Below are 22015 nucleotides of genomic sequence, written 5' to 3'. Positions count from 1 at the left end.
GCAGCTCAGCATTGTGAGCCCTGCTCTGCTCAGGAGGCTAAGGCTGATGGATGGTCTGTCTGAGTAACTGCCAGACATTGTCTCAGTAGTGCAAGAAATGAGAAAAGATGTCAGTGGGGAGGTATTGAGCTAGGGCTGTAGGTCAATAGCTCGTACAAAGGCCCGGTGTTTGATACGCCACCAAAAAAATCCAAAAATGCATTTAAAGTGGTTACACTAATTGATATCTTTAAACATGTTTATTATGAGCAAGTTATAGACAAAAATAAAATGGTCACTAATAAAAATAAACATATTAAATTCTTTAATGTATTCTGAAATTTTTGAAAGCGAAGTTTAAATTACATATTTTTAAACAAGCAATTAACTGTACTTTAGTTATATTTTGAAGTTGTAAGGGGGAAGGCCACTAGAGAGCTGGCTCCGTAGACATAGCAGTGGCTGTGCAAGCATAATAGCCTGGATCCCAGAACCCATGTAAGCACAGGGCAGGCCTGGTGGCAACCGTGATCCTCAAACCCGGGAGATGTAGAGACTTCCTGTGGCTAGTTGGCTAACTAGATAAAACAGAACTGGAAACTCTGGATTTTAAAAGACTGGCCTCAAGAAAACAGAGTGGAAAGTGACTAAGGAAGACACCAGAATCAACCTCAGGCCTTCACATGCATGTACAGCTGCAGCCAGCATGTCACTTACTGTGCTCTGCTTCACCCGCTGATGAGGGGAGTTGAAGAGGAAGGTGCCAAAGAGCGAGATCCGGGTGCTGTCACACAGAACTGCTAAGTACGTCTCAGAGAACTCGAAGGCAGCTGGGTACTGCTCGAGCAGCTGCCACGTGGTATCCAAGAACAGCAAGAATAAAGGAGACTGGCAAGGACAGACAGACAAAGGGATTACTTAATGCTGCTCTCTGGTCGTCATATTTACTCCCAGATTTATTGCTGGTACAGAGGCTAACAAGAAAGCATCTAAACCTCAAATACTTGGCAGAGCTGACTGAACACCACCTGAACAGATTAAACATATCTGTGTCAATATACACATTTAATTAAAAAAAAAAAAAAAGGAACTGTGCTTGGCAACTGTGGTAATACCAAACAAGTGAGTATGCAGGGATATACAGAAGTAAGAAAGCAAACATGTTTAGATGTCCTGTAAGCGCCTCTATAGAACACAAAGCACTCAGCCAAACTCTGTAACTTCTGCATGCTCACCGTCCAGGAAATCCCCCAAGCTTATAAAAGTGTTTGGCATCCGCCCTAGGCCATATGATGTACCCCTGAGAAGCAGCTGCTGTGGCTCACTTGAATGCACTACCACTTGTCAATGGTGCTTTCCAACCTGGCCGCCTGGCCTTCTGCAGCTAAATAGGGATCCCAGGAAGCCACACAGGTGTTAGAAAGATGTTTCTCTCAAAATCTCATTTCCCATCTCTTATGACCTATTTACAAGAAATGAGACACTCCAAAGATGATTTTAGTTAGTTGGGTTACTCTTAGCATATAACTGTTTACAATAGGGGATCGCATGATGACGTTTCCATACATGTATGTGAGGTAACTTGATTGTTACCACCTGCTGTCTTACACATTATCCCCTCCCTATTCCCTAGCAGTCCTCCTCATATAAGGGAACACGTGCAATCTGTCTTCCCAAGCCTGGCTTATTTTGCTTTACCATCATGATTTCAAGTTCCCTCACTGTTCCTTCTTTTTCATGGTGAAGTACTATGTCTTGTGTATATATGCTGGATTTTCCTTTTACCCATTCAGTTGGGATGATGCCACAGTGAATGTGGACAGTATCTCTTTATTTGAGACCTTTGACCCTCCTAGTATACAGCAAGGAGTGACAGAGCTGGATCACAGGTCAGCTCCTGTTTTAGATCTTTAGGACCTCCATGCTGGTCCCCCTGGGGATTGCACTAGTGTACCTTCCTGCTGGCACTCATCTGCACAGCACTGGCTGTCTGCCTATGCCGGCACTTCCTCTGTGCTTTCTGCTAGTAGCTTCGATGCTTATGTCTTATAAGGTCTTTGATTCATTTTGAATTGATTTTTTTACAGGGAGAGGAAGGAATCAAGTTCCCGTCTTCTGAATGTGAATAATTTCCCTAGCAACTACTTATTAAAGAAACTGTCTTCAATGTATATTTTCTGTGCTTCTGAAAATCACATAGCTGCAACTGAGTGGCCTTATCTCTTAGTTCACTGTTAACTTCTTTTTTTCTTGCCCTTCTGCCAGCCCTATGCTGGTTTTGTTAGCTCTGCTTTACAGTATGATTAAAGGGGAGGTATTGTGGTACCTCTAGTGATGCTTCTTCTATTTTTGTTAAGAATCCTATGTCCTAAAGTAGGATCTCTTCTGGAGAAAGTTCCATGAGCTACTAAGAAAAATGTGTCTCCTATAGCTGTTAGGTAGAATACGCTGTAGACGTCCAGATGTGATCTGTAATGCAGCTTAATTGTGACGGTTTTGTTTGTATTCTTCTCAATGACCTATAAATTTGGGAGGCGTGTTAGCTGCTTTTCTCACCACTGAACTCAAACACTCGACAAGAAGCAATCTACGGAAGGAGAGGTTTATTTTGGCTCACAGTTTGAAGGTGTCACATACATGGTGGGAAAGCACGGTAGCAGGTAGGATTATGGCTGTGGAAGCTGCTAGCACATACCTAGGAGGATGAGGAAGCAGGGAGCAGACAGGAAGCAGTACCAGGCTATGAATCACAAAGTCCAACACTGCAAGTCACTTCCTATAGTGAGGATCCTTCCAAAACAGCGGGACAGCTGGACCAAGTGTGCAAATACATGAGCCTATGGGAAACACTCACTTTCAAACCTCAACACTCTGCCAATAGCCCCTATAGGTTCATGGCCAGCTCAATGCCAAATGCATTTAGTCCAGCTCCTTAAGTCCCTTCGTCTTACAGCTCTAACATTATTTGAAAGTTTAAAGCCAGTCTCTTCTGAGGCTCAAAGTAAACTTTTATTGGTGAGCCCCTATAAAGTTAAAGAATAAGTTACCTCTAACATAGACTAATATAGAGTAAACATTCCCACTCAAAAGCAGGAATGGAGCAAAGCAAAAAAAAAAAAAAAAAAAAACCACAAAAAAGCTGGGCGGTGGTGGCGTACGCCTTTAATCCCTGCACTTGGGAGGCAGAGGCAGGCGGATTTCTGGGTTCAAGGCCAGCCTGGCCTACAGACTGAGTTCCAGGACAACCAGAGCTAGACAGAGAAACCCTGTCTCAGAAAACAAAAAACAAAAACAAAACAAAACAAACAACAACAAAAAAAAGCACAAAAAAGAAAACCAACAAAAAATAAGAAGCAAAGCTGTACCAAGGCAAGGCTGAAAACCTGCCTGGCACTTGGAACTTGTGACAGGTCATGTGTTTTCAGATCAGCTTCTGTAGCCTAGCCTCAGGCTCCCGTGCTTTTGACATATACAACCTCTCTCGGATCAGTTCCATCCAATGCTTGCAGCTTGTTGCCATCTCCAGTATCTTGGGGTCCTCACTACAACTTAGGTACCACATTCACAGCTTCAGGTATAGCACGCCTAGGTGTCCACACAAGAAACCCATCCCTGCTACATAGTTTTATTGAAAATTGCTGCAAACTCCCACTGTTGCACTTTGCATGCCTACAAAACCATGACCACATGGACAATGTCAGGTTTGATGACATTCAAGGTGTTGCTCGAATCCCTTGGACCACAGCTGCAAATTGGGTATTTGGTGCTAGTACTGAGTACCTTGCCAGTGAACCTAGGAAAGCACTTTCCTGGCTGCTATATGCCAGCCAGGTACTCTGTAGCTGGGTCCTTGGAAATAAATTTGCATTGGGTGAGCCTTGCCCCCAAAGCACCTGTCTTACTGTTTTTAAAGATCAAGGTTTCTCCTTCAAGACACTAATCTTTCTAAGAATCATGACCATTCTGTGGTGACCCTGTCACCAACTTTAATCTGGCTCAAGTTCTTTTCCTCTTCAAACTGCGCATTTCTGTTTACTACTTTAATCAGATACATACCCCCTTCCCTTGCCAGTTCATTTTAGTATCTCACTGCTCCACTATCTGCTCCTTCTCACTGTAACTCTGGGTAAACAAAGTATACAATAATCATTCTAGCGTGAATGGTTTGCTGACTTGAGATTTTTCTGCCAAACAGAATGGCCCATGTCTTTTGAGCTCTGCCTTATTCAGGTTCTTAGGACCCGAGTATAGTGCAGCTAGACTGTCTGACAGACATGATGACTGCTCGTCCCTGATGCCCTTTGAAGCCCTGAGCATGGCCTTCACTCTCCATGCTTCCACACCATTGTCTTTCCAACTCACACTAGAATGGCCCATCAGGTATCTAGCGAGTTCTAGGGCTGTTATACTGAATCTCCAAATGCTTCAGCATTGCTCCAGCACCAGCTCAGAAGGCCTAAAAAATTCAGTCAGGTAATGCCAGCAATGGCTCTATTGATTGCTATCAAATTTCTGTTTCTTAATTTTCCCATTGCTGTGACAAATACCTGACAAGAAGGCGGCGTACAGGAGACTGATTTGGGTTGGTGGTTTGAAGGAATAAAATGCATTATGGTAGGGAAGATGCCACCTGGGTGGTTGGCTCTTCAGTACAAGCTGGGCAGAGGCTTCTCCCACGGACCAGGAGGTAGAGGGCAAGAGGTAGTCAGGTTAAAAACCTCAAGGCCCACCCTAGTGACTCGCCTTTCAAGTGAGGATCTACTTCATAAAGGTTCCAAAAAAAAATTAAAACATAAAAAAATAACCTGTTGTCAGGGACCAAGAGTTCAAACATAAACCTAAAAGGGCCATTTTTATATTCATGCTATAACAAAGGGTTATGCCATCCATAATTGTTGTATTGGGGTCAGTCCTTATGGTCAGTAATGTTGTTGGCTTTGTGTAACTCCAGACTCTGATGCATGCATGTTTGTAACTGTTAAGTGCTTTTATGAATTGTTCATTTTATGAAGTCTCCTAACTAATTTTGGAGTCTGCTGTGCTGGGTCTGAGCATGGCTAGTCCTGCTTCCTTACAGACTAGATTTGCTTGAAGTATCGTCTTCTATCCTTTTACTGCTTGTGAGGTATATTTACTGCAGCTGGAAAATACTTGGGTCTTGGTTTTTAATCCAACACTTTGACAGTTTGCATCTTTCAGTTAGAGACTTGAAATTTTAAAGGTTAGAGTTACTATTCATAAATATGAACTGGCTCCTGTCATTAGTTGTAATGTTCTTTTATTTGGTTTTTCAAGACAGGGTTTCTCTGTGTAGCCCTGCATGTCCTGCAATTCACTCTGTAGATCAAGCTGGCCTTGAACTCAGAAAGCTGCCTGCCTCTGCCTCCCAAGTGCTGGAATTAAAGGTGTGCGCCACTAGTTGTAATTCTTTTTTTTTAAGATTTATTTATTTTATGTGTATGAGTACACTGTAGCTGTACAGATGTATGTGGCTGCTGGGAATTGAACTCAAGACCTCTGCCAGCCTCCCTCGCTCCGCCTGTTGTAATTCACTGTAGCTATCTTCAGATGCACCAAAAGAGGGCGTCAGATCTCATTACAGGTGAGCCACTGTGTGGTTGCTGGGATCCGAACTCAGGACCTTCAGAAGAGCAGTCAGTGCTCTTACCCACTGAGCCATCTCTCCAGCCCCATAGTTGTAATTCTTGATTCAGTCTTATCTGCTTATTAAATCTTCTAGTGAGACATATTGTTTCCTGGTTGTTTCTCATCCTCTTCAGCATCTAGGATTCCTTTCAGTGCCCTATGCAGAAACTGCTTAATGAATTTTAATGAACTTAATGAATTAAGTTTATAATGAAAGGTCTTTATTTCTCTTTTCATTATGAAGCATAACTTTACTGGTGTCAATAACCTAGGTTTACAGTTTTGTTTGGTTTGGGGGTGCATTTTGTTTGAGTTTCTGCTTAGAAATCCACTGCTGTTATGATGGGCTTGCTTTTCTATGTAACTTGACATTTCTGTCCTGCAACCTTCAATAGTCTTATTTTTCTATACACTTAGTGTTAGAAACTATATTATTCTGGGGCTAGAGTGATGACCCAGTGAGTAAAGCATTTACTGCTCATGCTGGTTAGTTTTTGTCAGCCTGGGGAGAGAAGACTTCAATTCAGAAACTGCCACCATTAGACTGGCCTGTGGGGTGTCTGTAGAGCATGTTTAAATTAACTGTCATTACAGGAGAGCCCAGGCCACTGTGGACAACCCCACTGCTAGGCAGGTGACCCTGTGTTATATAAGAAAGCAAGCTGAGCAAACCATGTGAAGCAAGCCAATAGGCAGCATTCCTCCATAGTTTCTGCCTTGACTTCCCTCAGTGACCAACCGCCCTCTAGAAGTACAAGGTGAAATAAACCCTTTCCTCCCCAAGTTGCTTTTGGTTATGGTGTTTATCCCAGAAACGGAGAAGCAAACACCATTCTAGCAGGGCACCCACATTTAATTCCCTGTACCTTTAACATCAAGTGGCTGCACAGTCCCCTATAACTCCAGTTCAGGAGAACCTAATGCCCTTTCCTGGCTGCCACAGGCACCACACACATGCACACATGCATGTACACACTCTTTAAAGCTGTATTATGATAACTGGGGGTCCCTTTTAAGTACTTGAGATTTTAAAATCTCCAGTATCTGGATGTCCATCTCCCAAATTTGGGAGATTTTCTGCTATTATATTACTCAGTAGTCTCTGGCTCATATCTCTTTTCATTCTTCTATCTCCATGACTCTTAAAAAAAAAAAACATAGAAAAGCTATTATTTCCCTTACATGGTGATAAATGTTCATTACAAAAGCTGAAATAAAAAGTACTAAGAGAGCCAGGCAGTGGTGACACATGCTTTAAATCCTAGCACTTGGGAGGCAGAGACAGGCAGATTTCTGAGATCAAGGCCAGCCTGGTCTACAGAGTGAGTTTCAGGACAGCCAGGGCTACACAGAGAAACCCTGTCTTCAAACAAACAAAAAAGTACTAAGAGATAATCCTACCATCACAAAACTACCATCTCTCTCTCTTCCTCTCACTCTGCCTCTGCCTCTCCCTCTTTCTCTTTCTTTCCTCTCCTCTTGCTCTCTCTCTCTGTGTTTGTACACTTAACAATTATATCTCCATGACTCTTAAGTTGTTTTGTTTGTTTGTTTGCTTGCTTGCTTGCTTGGTTTTTTAAGACTGGGGTTTCAAGACAGGGTTTCTCTGTGTAGCCCTGCTGTTCTGGAACTCACTCTGTAGACCAGGTTGGCCTTGAACTCAGAGATATAGCTGCCTCCGTCTCTGAGTACTGGGACTAAAGGCATGCACCGCATGTCCAGCTTTTAAATTGTTTGGTTGTTTTAAATTATATTCCAGAAATACTGTATGTTCTATTCCTACTTTCTGCTTTTAAAAATTTACTGTTTGAATGTTTTAATTCATCTACTACAATTTCACATCCTGATAATCTGTTTTCACTTGATACTTGATATTGGTGAGGCTCCCAACAAAGTTTATTCAATTTATTGTTTCATTTCCTAAAATTCAATTTAAATTTTTTGAGAGACTGGAATTCCTCTTTCACATCCTGAGTTGTCTTTGTTGTTGTTATTACATCCAGCTGTTTATTTGTACTCTTTCAATTCATTCTGGTCTTCAGTCCTCTCCTTGATTCCATTGATCATTCTTAAAATCATTTTTTTTGAAGTCTTCGTCATCCACTTCATTATCATTAGCTCAATTACTGTGGACTTACATAGTGGAGGGCCATGTTGCTTTGCTTTTTCCTGTTTCTTGTGCTTCTTCTACACTAGAATTGAATGGGAACACTGAGCATGTGTTCTTTAAGTTGAAATACTCACTATAGTGTAGACAAACGGGGCTGCAAGTGCAGCTTGGTAGCCACACATGTGACCCGAGTGGTTAAGGTGCAGGGATAAGGAAACAAAGTGCAACACCCAACAGGCAACACTCAACAGACAACCAGCCTGAAAAGAAGTTGCTAGGGCTCTAGTTGCTGAGGTGCAGAAGTTAGGGACTCATCCTTGTATCTATGGATATCTTCTACATCAATTTGGATTCCAGTCTATTAGTTAGCCTTTAACAAAGCTACAATGTGTTAAATCAATACTGAAAAATTGAAGAGGCCCTTGTCATTTTCACGATGGTAAACATTTATCTCACACATATTGCAAAGGTGCTAGTTTGGGGTCTATGAAATGGCTCAGTGTAATGGCACTTACCACATGAACATGAAGACCTGATTTTGACCCCAAAATCTCATGATGAAAGAGAACTGAGTTCTTAAAGTTGTCCTCTGACCTCCACAGGCATGTTCTGGCATGCCTGAATTGTAAGATTACAGGTGATTCCACTAGGCTCCTCCCAGGGCTTACATCACTGGCCACCAGGTCAGGTGCACCAGGTGTCAGGATTCCCATAAAAGGATTGCCAGGTACTCCAGCCCCCAATCTCTCTGTTCCCAGCTCTTCTCTCTCTCCCCTCCCCTCTTTCTGTCCTTCTCTGTGCCCCATCCTGTTCTCTGCCCTCATGGCTCTGCTCCTATCTGACTGCCTCTACCCCTTCTCTAGGTCCTCAATCTCCCTCCCTTCAATAAACCCCCTTTGTACTGGCTGGTTTTGTGTGCCAACTTGACACAGGCTGGAGTTATCACAGAGAAGGGAGCTTCGGTTGGGGAAGTGCCTCCATGAGATCCAGCTGTGGGGCATTTTCTCAATTAGTGATCAAGGGGGTAGGGCCCCTTGTGGGTGGTGCCATCCCTGGGCTGGAAGTCTTAGGTTCTATAAGAGAGCAGGCTGAGCAAGCCAGGAGAAGCAAGCCAGTAAGGAACATCCCTCCATGGCCTCTGCATCAGCTCCTGCTTCCTGACCTGTTTGAGTTCCAGTCCTGACTTCCTCTGGTGATAAACAACAATGTGGAAGTAAGCTGAATAAACCCTTTCCTCCCCAACTTGCTTCTTGGTCATGATGTTTGTGCAGGAATAGAAACCGTGACTAATACACCCTTTATACCTGACCTATTACATGGAATAATTTCTCAGGGGCATACCTTGGCATGAGCCCAACAGTAACCCCTTGACACACTATATTTCATAACACTAATCATCCCACCACACACCCAAATAAATATACTTTTAAAAAGTGCTAGAAAAGCAACAGCACTAGTTACCTCTTTCTCTGACCTCTTCAAGTGGTTACATCTGTCTAGGAACTGATATCCCGCCATGACCCACTCCTTCTGTATCAGACTCTGAAATCCAGTAATTGTCCTGAAGTATGGATCCATCATCACTTGAATGAGAGAGGCTACCAGACAACTCAAGTCTCTGCCTTCCTCCTCTGTCAATAAAATGGAAAGAAATTGATGACCAAGAGAAATCTTGACTGTAAGTTAGGTAATTCAACATTCTATACTTAAATTGCTTTCAAAATAGTCTATGAAAGACAATTTTAGTGGATTCCAGCAGCCACAAATATAATAAACTTATTTTTTACAATTCATGTTCTATTTTTATTGGAAACCTATATAAACCAAAAGAAGTATTAAAACAAGTCATTTGTAAGTAAAAAAAAAAATTACAATCTTTATCCTAATTCATTGCACTACACTGAAGATGTCATTACACACTGAAGCACTGACTGTGGGGCTTAGGAGCAAATGGACTTTCATGTACTGCTATTGGCAGATAACAGCAGTTCATTGCTCACATTTTTTCTTTTTTGTTTATTCTTATCTCATATAATACATCCCAACTAGGTTTCCCTCCATCCTCCTGTCCTGGCCATCCCTCCTTCCTTCATCCACTCCTTCTTTCCTTCAGAAAAGAGCACGCTTCCAAGGGGCATCAAGCACCCCTCCCAGGCATATCAAGTTGCAAGAAGACTAGGCACCTCTCCTCATACTAAGGCTGGATGGATGAGACAACCCAGTAGTGGGGAAAGGGTTCCAACATCAGGCAAAACATGGTTCATATCTTTTACTTCTCAGTAGTTTGTGGTAGAGCATATTTCTAGAATGCATTCTGCTCCTGTTTTGTCAAGGATATTAAATAAAACACAATCTTCCACTGGGTGGTGGTGGTACATGTCTTTAATCCCAGCTCTGAGGAGGCAGAGGGAGATGGATTCCTATGAGTTTGAGGCCAGCCTGGTCTACAAAGTGGTTCCAGGACAGCCAGGGTTACACAGAAATCAAACAAACAAAAGATGACAGCCCATACAGTGGCTCTCCAGGGGCAACATCCTTCACATGCCAATGACCCAGCAGTGAATGATGGGGTGGAACTGTCTCCATCACATGAAAGGTAGCAAGCAAGCACTCCCTCCCTGCCCTTTACAGCTACTTCCCTTTTCATCACAGATCTTTGTTTTTTGAGACAAGGTGTCAGTGTGACCCCTACAGTCCTCAAATTTGCAATAAAGCCAAGGGTGGCAATGAATTTCCTATATTTGTGTTCCCAGTGCTAATATCACAGTTTTGCATCATGTTATGCAGCTTTTTGTCCTTTTAAATGAATTTAGAATTACCTTCACATCAAAACCAGGTAAAATGAGAAAACTATCAACTGACAGTCTTTGCAAATATAGATGGAATACTCATTAATAAAACATTAATAAGGCAAATTACTATGAAAATCTAGGAATTTTTCCCTGGAAGGCAAGATTGCTTTAGCATTTGACAAAATAACATAGTATAATTATAAAATAAAATTTAATAATATTATCTAGAGGCAAACTACCATCTGATATTACTTCTATATTTATTCCTAATTAAAAAAAAAAAACTCCTAGCAAACTAGGAATTAAAGGAAATCTTATCAGAGGCTTCTTCCAACACCTACAACTAATACATCATGCATAATGGTAGAAGACTGAATGCTCTCCCCCTGAAATCAGAAATGAGACAAAGATGTCTACCATCAATACTTCTACAGCACACTGTAAAATCTGTACTTGTCAGTAATTGTAATCCCTTATGTTAAAGATCAAGGTTGAGGGAGAGAGGGAGGGTCCAGTTAGTAAAATGCTTGCCATGCACGGATGAGGGCTTGAATTCAGATCCATAGCACCCACATAAAAAACTGAGAGAGTGCCTGTATGCCCAGTGGTGGGTAGGATCCCTGATGCTCACTGGCTGACCAGCCTAACCAAATCTATGAACTCCAGGTTCAGTGAAAGACACTGTCAAAAAAGGAGGTGGAGAGTGATTGATAATGACATTTAATGTTGATTTCTGGCCTCTACACACATGAACACACACATAATACACCACACATATACAAGAAAAAGTGTTTAAGGAGTCCAGAAAATAACTACCAAAATAAAAGAGTAAGCTCACAAGAACTCTAGAAACAATGAGTATAGAATAAACCCAAAAATGCAGTTAAGAAAACACTGTAACCACAGAAACACATAAGAATACCTTAAAGATACTCGAGAGATTCACTACACTCCATATAAACCTTGTGCAGTAAAACCTGTAACCACTGCTAACAAATGAAAGAAGATCAGAGTAAATGGGAAGGTATTTCCTTCACGGTTTGGAGGACTCCATAGAGATGTCATTCTCTCTAAACTGATCTATAGACAGACATAGTCATATACACATGCCAGTGGGCCTTTTTTTAACACTGGAAATTACATGGAAATATAAATAACCCAGAGTAGTCAGAACAGTCTCAAAGACAACATTATGTAGTTAAATGTCTCAATTTTAAAGCTTACTGAACAAGTACGACACCCAAGATAATGTTGTAGTAGCATAAAGAACTGACATAAGCTCAGTGAAGTAAAATAGTTAAAAATAAACTTTTGCCATTTATACTCAGTGATTTTCATAAAAACACCAAGGCAATTTAATAGAAAAATAAAAGTCTTTTCAAGGGGCTGAAGAGATGGCTCAGCGGTTAAGAGCACTGACTGCTTTTCTGAAGGTCCTGATTTCAAATCCCAGCAACCACATGGTGGTTCACAACCATCTGTAATGAGATCTGATGCCCTCTTCTGGTGTGTCTAAAGACAGCTACAGTGTGCTTATGTATAAGAATAAATAAATCTTTGGCCCAGAGCAAGCAGGGCTGGAGCCAGCAGGGCTGGAGAGAGAAGAAAAAGTGTCTAAAGACAGCTACAATGTACTTACATATAATAAATAAATAAATCTTTAAAAAAAAGTCTTTTCAACAAATGACCCACATAATATCTACATAAAAGAGATAATTCAACCCTTAACTTCTCTCTCTGTCTCTGTCTCTTTCTGTCACACACACACACACACACACACACACACACACAAAAGTTCATTCGAAATGGATCAAAGGACTAAATTCTAAGAGCTAAAACTATAAACATTCTATAAAATAAAACACAAGGAAATGCCCCTGTCTGTGACCTTGAGTTGGGCAAATAGTTCCTAAATATGATAAAGAAAAATATGATCCATTAAAAAAATGGAGATATTTTACTTCAGAAAAATTTAAATTAGTGTTTCAAAAAACAAAAGAATGAACAGACAGGATACTGTAGGAGAAAATACTCATGAATCATATAGGATTAAAAGAGTGTGTAAGTCTTAGAACTCAACAGAAAGATGAAACACCATAGAGAAATGTAAAGGAAAAGCACATTGAACTGCACCACTTCACCTGTGCCTGAGTGGGGCAAGCTAGACAACAGAGCTGGTAAGGATATGGATGAGTCAGCATCCTCATCCATGCTGAGAAGGAAAATGTGATCCAGCTGTAACTAGTCTGGCAGATGAAGATATTCTAAAGAGACACTTATGTCTCTAGATCTGAGTATCAGACCCCAAAGAAATGGGAATTCCCGGGGAATCTTGTACTAGGGGAGGGAAAGGTGCTAGTCAGAGGGGTGAGCTTGTTTCCCAGGAAGAGACTTCACAGAGTTCTAACCACTTGTCAGACACCGTACAGGATGAGACTGAGGCCCAGAGAGTGCTGGGTCAGTGCTGGGTGGGAGCACACCTTGACTGGACTGCTTAACTGTGCACGTCCTCTGTTTAAACACTGATCTATCTCACATCAGGACTTGGAACACAGATGGGCATTTCACCAGATCTCTGTCCCACTTCCCAATGTGGTCACACTGAATAAGTCTCCTTTTCCAATTTTCCACTTTTAACTTGACTCTTTACTGGCTCATTGAGGATGAGTGGATGGACCTGACTTGGAGCACAAATTGTGATCCCCAAGTGCAATTACACAGACTTTTAGAACATAGTTTGGCTGTTTCTTAACAAGATAGACATAACTCAGCAGCATAAAACTATCCAAAACACATTTGTGTGATTATTCCAAGTAACACACTCTTTAATGTCCCCATATAGAAGCAACCTAATGTCCATCAACAGGTAAATACATAAACTGTTTTACAGACAATGGGATCGAGATTTTAAAAATCACTTCATATATATGACATGAATGGACATCATAAAAACTTGTTAGATAAATAGAGCTATAGACAAAAGACCACATACTGTGTGATTCCAATTATATAAACTATCTAGAAAAGGCATATCTAGAGACAGAAAGTAGACTACTGATTTCATGCTGAGACACAGGAAGAGCTCTGTGAGTTCAACAGCAGCCTAGTCTGCACAGCAAGTTTCAAACCAGTCAAGATTATATAGTGAGACCCTGTCTCAACTGTCCCCATCGCCTCTCAAAACAAAACAACCTTTGGAATGATGAAAAATTCTATCAGCGGGGAATGGGGTATTGAACTATGTGAATTTATACATGGGACCCATGTAAAATCCAGATAGAATAGTAGGACAAACATCTGTAATTCCTGTGCTCCCCTACTGAAAGATGAGTCAGAAACAGCAGGGTTCGGAAGCCTGCAGGCCACTTAGCCTGCTGTGCACAGCAATGAAGGAAGAGAAGCTCTATCTAAAGAGAAAGGCAAAACCAACACTCAGGGATTTCCTCAGATTTACTGGGTGGACCACAATCACAAACAAAATGCCTAGACTTTCTATTTACCAAGTTATCAGTATGCTCAATATGCTAATACCCCAACTAATGGTTTAAATCACACTTAAGTATTATTGAAGCAGGCTCAGTACTCTTAAAGCCTATGTGCATGGAGAAACCAGGACTTATTCCCAATAAGATGAGAGCACTCAGTGGTAAAGAGGAGAAAAATCATTGCCTATTTCATTTGAATTATTAATTTCAAATTACTGTTTTAGGGTCACAGTTCAATGTGAGTAAGAAATAGCAAGATTAGACAGGATGCCTTGGCCAATTAAGCATCAAGTATCAGTCAGGTTAGGGATGGGACCCACCCTCCCAGACAAGAAGAAAGATGTACAAAGTGGGGGAGTCCACCTTTCTAGTTGGCCAGAGTCTCTGAGCCAGTGTGACAGGACACAGTCACAATCTACAGTGTGCCAGGTGGTACAGCAGCACTGTGAAAGAAGAGACAGCTAAGGCTTATGTTAATGTGAACAGTCAGGAGCCACAGTGGGCTCCTGTAGTATTCTCAGGAATTATTTTAATTACCTTGCAGGACTACAGAAAGATGCTGGCTTTCAAGAATGTACACAAGTTCTGCTGAGTGTTTAAGGAAAGCCCTGAAGAGAAAGAAGGGAAAACACTGTTAGATATCAAACTCCTATCATATATATATGCCTTTGCCTGCTGCCACATCTTGTCCACCCGCATAAATATATTTTAAAAGTGCTTAAAATCAAGCATCAAAACTCATCATCCTCTATATATACACACTTTTGACTTTTATGAAGTTCTCTGGTATTAACAGAAATGATTCTTTAGGGAATAATATCAGGGAAAGTCATCAATCATATATTACAAAATAGAAGCTGATTTACATAATGTTCAGGAAACAAGGCTTTAGAGGTGATGATGAAGTAGTGGTTGTCAGAGGACAGGGATCAGGGGAAGACTGGGGAGAAGGCTAAACTATGATAGGGTGGGCACTAAGGAAATCTATAGATGGCAGGAACGCTGGTTGTCACATTGGATGCTGCCCTCCAGCTAGCTAAAAAGTTACCCTGAGGGATGCTAGGTGAAGGGCATGTGGCTCACTCTACCATCTTTTACGTCATGTAAGCCTATAATTATTTCAAAATAAAAAGTTAAAACAGAAAAGTCAACAAACCTGACATATTCTAACCACCGAGTACTTTCCAGTGAAGACAACCATTTCTCTTCAGTTTCTTCAAAAGGCTCTGCATTACATACAACAGTGCTGTTAAGCTTAGCTTTATACAATCAACCCCAGAGTCAAGCAATATCCTACGCATATTAAACAATGAGCTTTGAGGAAATAGCACACACTTTTACTACAGTAAGCATTTAGGAAGACATGGTTAAGATTCTTGTTTGCTTTTTCAAAGGCAGTGCCTCGACATGAAGCTTAGACTGGACAAAACTCTGGCTCCTTTTGCTTCACCTTCTCAAATGCTGAGGTCATAGATGTGGGCCACTGCACCAAGGTGACATACTACAATTCTATACTAAAGCAGAAGAAAGCATTCCCTCGGGTCTTGTCTTCTACCCTCTGGCTTTTTCAAGGAAATCCCAGTAAGTCCAGCTACAGCTAACTCTGTGTCCTGAAGGCTGGTGAGTCCTGGCTCCACAGAAGGTGATGCCTAGTCTAGAAGCCACGTCGTAGCACTGCTACCCCAGGTCCCATCTTCCCCATGTCTCTTCACCTTCACAGCTGCCAGTGTCACCTCTGTGTGTATGTAGCCCTGGGACCAACCACTGCCCTGCCCAGGGTGTACATAACCACTCAAGGCCACACGTTGCTAAGATCTCCTCCTACCCTAACAATGTCTACTCATCATCCAAGACCTGTCACAAAGCCAGCTCTCCCCATGCCCAGGAGGGCATGATAGGGTGGGCACTAACGAAATCTACAGATGGCAGGAACGCTGGTTGTCACATTGGATGCTGCCCTCCAGCTAGCTAAAAAGTTACCCTGAGGAATGCTAGGTGAAGGGCATGCGGCTCACTCTACCATCTTTTACATCATGTAAGCCTATAATTATTTCAAAATAAAAAGTTAAAACAGAAAAGGGCTTGTACTCCAAAGACGCTTTCACAAGACATCTTCTCAGAGCAAAGTGTAACCATCTGAGTCTACTAGACACACACACAATACATGCTCAGCTGAGCCGCTAGTCATCAAATTAATCTTAGGCACTGGAATCTCAGTTATATCTGTCTACTGAGCAAATGCTTCTTTAAGGTAGTCTATATCTTTCATGATTTGGGGGAAATTTAACAGGTTTGTTTTTTCTCTCCAAAACCAAGAAAAATTTAGACTTCATGTTCTAGGGATTGAATCTCTCCTTAGATGTATCTACTATACTTTTAAGGAATATCACTTTTCCTGATTGCTCCAGCATAATTCTTTATTCCCATTCATTATATATATATATATATATAGGTACAAAATAAAAATAAAAATGTCATTACCATTTACACACAGTTGCTTAAGTTTTACAAATGCCGCTTGTATTTCTTGGATATTGGGCAAATTCTTATCCAAATCTGACTTGTAAACATCACTTCTCTGTGGATGACTTTTAGTTATGGCATTGCAAATCCTAGTAAAAACAAAACCCTTTTAGTATCTGTTTATCCATTTCTTCAACAGTGGACATTTACATTCAAAAGTATTTATACTTCCCAGGGTAATCATACAGTGATATCAGCCTATGGGGCCTAGTGAGGATGACATGCAGTAATTAAACAGCCATCACACATAAATCAAATGGAATGTAAGGTGCCTCAGAACTGAGAGGTTACTGTTGGCCAGGTGGTGGGGTGAAGAGTGTTCATGGAGGAGCATGAAGAAGGTGACCCAGGAGGGAAGAGCCCTGTTAGGAGGGCAAAAAGACCAGGTAATTTTCAGGTGGCTGGAGCCCAGGAAATGTGACAGAGAAATAGAAAATGATGGCACCAGTAACATACATGGGCGAAGCTGGGACAGCAGTGTGTACCTTTACAACGTTTCTGAAAAACTAAGTGTCAAAATCATGAGGGGTTACAGATGGACAAAGGGGAGAAAGATGAAGGCATTTGGCTGGGAGACATGGTGGCTAGACCCTTGAGTTCAGTTTTGCATATAAAGTTGAAAGGGCATTGAAGGTGTGCACATGAAAACATCAAGCTAGCTAGAGATAATATCAATGTGCTGGTTACTAAAGCCACAGTCGTCAGTGAACTTTTGTAGAAAGGAACACAGATCAAAAGGAGGAAGAGGCATCAGAACCAGCCTATGGAGGATGCAGTCCCAGCAAGGAACAAGGGCAGCAGCTGAGGCCCCTGGGCACTGAGAGCTGTTCAACTGTAAACTTACAGCTATAAGTGCACCCAAGAGAAGCTTCCTCCTAGTGATAGGGAGGTTACTGCTGACTTTAGCAGACATTGCCAAACTTGTATGCACAGACCCAATAAAACCATTTTCTAAGCTACTCTGACTTCATAGACCTAAACAAGATGCAGAAAACTGAAAGAAGTTTAACTTATCCTCGTTTCTAAAATGGAAATCACTGTACTTTCAATGTTAAAGACAAATGTCTTATCAAACAAAGATCATTTTACTATATTCATTCTTTTCAAAATGGTAATCACTGTATATTACATGTGATGATACCAACTATTCCCATTTAGGAAGAAGTTTACTGCTTTAGTTTATGATACCAAGTACATGCACAAACACGGTTCTCCGTTACCTCTGGTCGATCTTCCTCTGCTGCAGCACGTCTTTGATGAGGGCCATCCGCACAAGAGCACTGCCATTAGAGTGGCTCCAGCACCAGAACTAGGCGACAAGCAGAATCCTCACTTAACTGGATAGAAACTATACACCAGCATCAATGACATCAATGACATCCAACAGAAGTCACTTACTGGCATTCTTTTTCCAACAAAAGAATGGGAAAAGATCTTCAGGTCTTGGTCTGCTAGAGAACTTGGCACGACAAAGTATTCTGGAAGGCTAGATAGGAGAGAGACAGGTCAGGCATGAGCCCCGTGCTCACCTAAGTCTACTCTACTCTAGTCACAATAGAGTGAACCTCAACTAAGAAAATGCTCCACCAGATTGGCCCACAGGCACACTGGTGGGGCATTTTCTTGATTCATGATTGATGTGGGAGGACCTAGCCCACTGTGGTCAGTGCCAGGACTTAGAATGGTGGTTCTGGGTGCTATAAGAAAGGTTGAGTGAACAATGAGGAACAAGCCAGCAAGCCACACTCTTCCATGGCCTCTACCTCCATTTCTGCCTTCTGGTTTCTGCTCTGTTTGAGTTCCTGTCCTGACTTCCTTCAATGATGAATAGTAATGTGGAAGTATTTGCAAAATAAAGCCTTACTTCCCAAGGTGCTTATAGTCATGGTGTTCAATCACAGCATACTAACCCTAATTAAGAGACTGCCCATCACTGATGACTAAATAATAAAAATGTGATTCATATACACAGTGGAATTTTATTCAGTAGTAAAGGAGAATGAATTCATGACATTTGCAGAAAAATGAATGGAGCTGAAAATCATTTTGTTAAGTGATACAAACCAAACATAAAAAGACAAACTAAATTTTCATGTCAAACCTAGATTTATGAGGAGCGTATGTTTTCTGAAGGCCATGAAGCTAGGAAGGGAACCATGGGGGGACTGAAACATGTTAAGGGGTTGGGGGAGAGGGAAAAGGTAATGCAATGCACATAACATGAAAACAAGAGAGTTGTTTACTTGGGGAAGAAACCATCAAGAGGGGGACAGAAGGAAGTGGAGAGGAATGTGGGGGCTAGGGATGATTCAGAACAAAATAAAATGGCACATATGTAAGAAAATGACATTATAAAACCCATTATTTTTTAACTAAAATTTTAATTTCAGAAGCTGGGAGACAAGCCAGGCAGTAAAGCCTCTGCCGCTGAAGCTTGAGGACCTGAGTTTGATCCCCAAAGCCATATACAAAGCTGGCATGGGATCATAGTGCCTGCTCATGATGCCGGTGCTGAGGAGGCACAGGCAGGTGGGTGGATTCCTGGAGCTCAGTGGCCAGCCAGGCTTGCCTAACCAACTAAGATACTCCATCTCAAAATAAAATGGTGTACAAAGCCTGAAGACTGGTACCAGAAATTGTTGGCCTCCACATGCACACATACACCCCACCACAACTGACTTTTTTACAAGGAAGAAAAAGCCCCGTACTTGAGACACAGTGAAGTGTTCTGTGGCCCTCATCCAGAATGAATCACGTTTTTCTCCACTTAATGTGCACCCCACTTAGTTGGATGGCACTGAATCCATCTAAGGGAGGCACTGATAATCCCGACCATCTCAATGTATGTGATGTGCACAGTCCTCATAAAATTAAATTTTGACCATGAGAAAAATACAATTTAAAGAATTTCCTAGAATAACTATCAAACACATATACATTGTCTAGAAAGCATCTTCCCAGGTATATCCACATCTTGACAGGCTGTGAGAAAAAAGATAGCAGGCAAACAAAACCAAAGTCCTGTGTAGTGGTTTGAACAAGAGTGGCCCCCATAAGCTCATACGTGAATGTTTAGTTATCAGGGAGTGAAACTATTTGAAAAAGATAAGGAGGTATGGCTTTGTTGGAGAAAGTGTGTCACTTGGGGGGTGGCCTTTGAGGTTTCAAAAGCCCACACTAGGGCCAGCGTTACTCTCTCTGCCTATAAATCAGGATGTAGCTCTGAGCTACTGTCTGGCACCTGCCTGCATGCTCCCCACTATGAGGATAACAGACTAAACCTCTGAAACTGTAAGCCAGCAGCAATGAAATGCTTTCTCTATTGTAAGAGTTGCCTAGGTCGTGCTGGCTCTTCACAGCAATAGAATAGTGCATAAGATAGCCCGTGAATCTACAAAGAAGCTCAGGGCCCTCCTTGTCTTCCTCGTCTACCCTCTTCGCCCAGACACTCACCAGACCACCGTTACTGGTGGGAAGCTCACTGCCCTTTGAAAAATGTTCCTCTTTTCTTTCCTCCACATAGCCCAGCAAGCAGACAGAAGCAAGCCTAGCTAGACTGTGCCATGTGCTTCACAGGACACACAATGGCACATGCTGGAAAAGTGAATGGTGAAATCCAAAGGAAAGAAGACATGATCCAAAACACCTTCTAAGACATGTACACTGAGGAGGTCCCTCGACAACACCGACCAGGAAATGGCAGCACAATTTTGCCCCCAAGAAAGCTGATTATAAGCCAATGAAGACTTCAATGTCTCAAAGCATTCTCAAAATTTCACCAGTACTAAATTACATAAACCAAAGAAACGAAAATTCCTAGTCACTTTTAAAGAATTCTAGGCCACCAGCTCACTATTCTAAACTGTTGGGTAAAGGAAAGATTTATCTTGGTTTTTTTATTTGAACTATAGTTTGTGATACTCAGAGCTGAAGGAGTAAAGGCTGGTAGAAAGTGGACAGACTTAGGATATAGCTAGCAGTAACCATTCACGAGTCAGCAGACCCATGCAGCTGCCCTCCACTGTGTGAAGACTATCTGGGACACTGAAACCATGATATAAAAAAATGGAACTTTTCACTAGACAGACTGGACAGACAGACAACCCCTGGGACCTGTCAGTCAGTCAGCACTTAAGTACACAGAGACACAGTGACCAAGGGGAGGCAGAGAGGGACAGAGGGACGGAGAGGGAGAGACACAGCAAGCAAGCCAGAGACTGGGTGGGATGCCCAGGGGACAGAGTACCACCTGATGAATTCTTGCCAAACCACTGAGGCTTGATCCAATTCCTCCTCAAGACGCAGAAGAACATGTTAAAGAACACCACAGAGATAAAACCAGTAATACCAGAATGTGGGAAACCCCATAAAACAACAACCTGGTTTGTCTGTAAATACCTAAGTATAATGGAGGTGTACTGGCTGGTTTTGTGTGTCAACTTGACACAGGCTGGAGTTATCACAGAGAAGGGAGCTTCAGTTGGGGAAGTGCCTCCATGAGATCCAGCTGTGGGGCATTTTCTCAATTAGTGATCAAGGGGGTAGGGCCCCTTGTGGGTGATGCCATCTCTGGGCTGGAAGTCTTGGGTTCTATAAGAGAGCAGGCTGAGCAAGCCAGGGGAAGCAAGCCAGTAAGGAACATCTCTCCATGGCCTCTGCATCAGCTCCTGCTTCCTGACCTGCTTGAATCCCAGTCCTGACTTCCTCTGATGATCAACAGCAATGTGGAAGTGTAAGTTGAATAAACCCTTTCCTCCCCAACTTGCTTCTTGGTCATGATGTTTGTGTAGGAATAGAAACCCTGACTAAGACAGGAGGTAAGATAAGAACATGTATGTTAAAAAACCTATGGGAAACATCACTCAAATTTAGAGTAAAACTTTCTTTACAACTTTAAAAGACAGTTGTAAAAAAATTGCAAACACCCACTAGATTACTGACACTAATAAAGAACTGCTGTCAACATCTTTTAAATGCTATGTATAGTGTACTTGTATTACCAAAGCCTTAACTTTATTTTTTTTATTTTACATCCCATTTAAAACAGGTATTAACCAAAACAAGCAAATTTATCAATGGAAGTAGAATTGGATTATTCTTCACAGAAGTCTTTTCCAGGGGTGTGTGTGTGTGTGTGTGTGTGTGTGTGTGTGTGTGTGTGTGTTAAAATAAGACTTACCAAGTAGATATCATGTAACCCTCATTGATAGAACAAACTCTCCACCCAGAAGCGCCTGTCCTCTTGGTCTCTCTGTCCCAATCTGAGTAAGTTTCAAACAGTGGCGTCCTCTGGCTGCCGGTACTGCCAGCTCCACTCCATACTCCTCCACCTCCTGAGGATACTCCATTAACTTTGTTGGCTATGGGAAAGGAAATATTATTAATTTTCTTGAGCTAATCCCTTCTCACCCAGGATTTGCTTGCTCTGCCTTCTATCACATACATGCCCTTATGTGTGGCCTTCTGCATCAAAACTTCAC

The 22015-nt window shown here is 41.8% G+C and overlaps 1 protein-coding gene across 1 annotated transcript in view; it reads right to left on the bottom strand.

Moving 5' to 3' along the window:
• Positions 1-22015, bottom strand: part of Mtmr10 (myotubularin related protein 10) — a 54672-nt gene that overhangs the window by 5710 nt on the left and 26947 nt on the right. The window contains exons 7-14 of the mRNA XM_031386870.1: positions 21715-21895; positions 17934-18021; positions 17756-17844; positions 16494-16624; positions 15169-15238; positions 14550-14620; positions 9197-9366; positions 697-867 (exon numbers count right to left, since the gene is read on the bottom strand). Of these exons, the coding sequence (XP_031242730.1) occupies positions 697-867; positions 9197-9366; positions 14550-14620; positions 15169-15238; positions 16494-16624; positions 17756-17844; positions 17934-18021; positions 21715-21895 (971 nt within the window). The remainder of the gene's footprint in view (positions 1-696; positions 868-9196; positions 9367-14549; positions 14621-15168; positions 15239-16493; positions 16625-17755; positions 17845-17933; positions 18022-21714; positions 21896-22015) is intronic.

This window comes from Mastomys coucha, unplaced genomic scaffold (assembly GCF_008632895.1).
Source record: "Mastomys coucha isolate ucsf_1 unplaced genomic scaffold, UCSF_Mcou_1 pScaffold21, whole genome shotgun sequence".
Taxonomy (NCBI): domain Eukaryota; kingdom Metazoa; phylum Chordata; class Mammalia; order Rodentia; family Muridae; genus Mastomys; species Mastomys coucha.
Note: the sequence above shows the minus strand (reverse complement) of the source record. Positions and strands in the feature narration are given on the sequence as shown.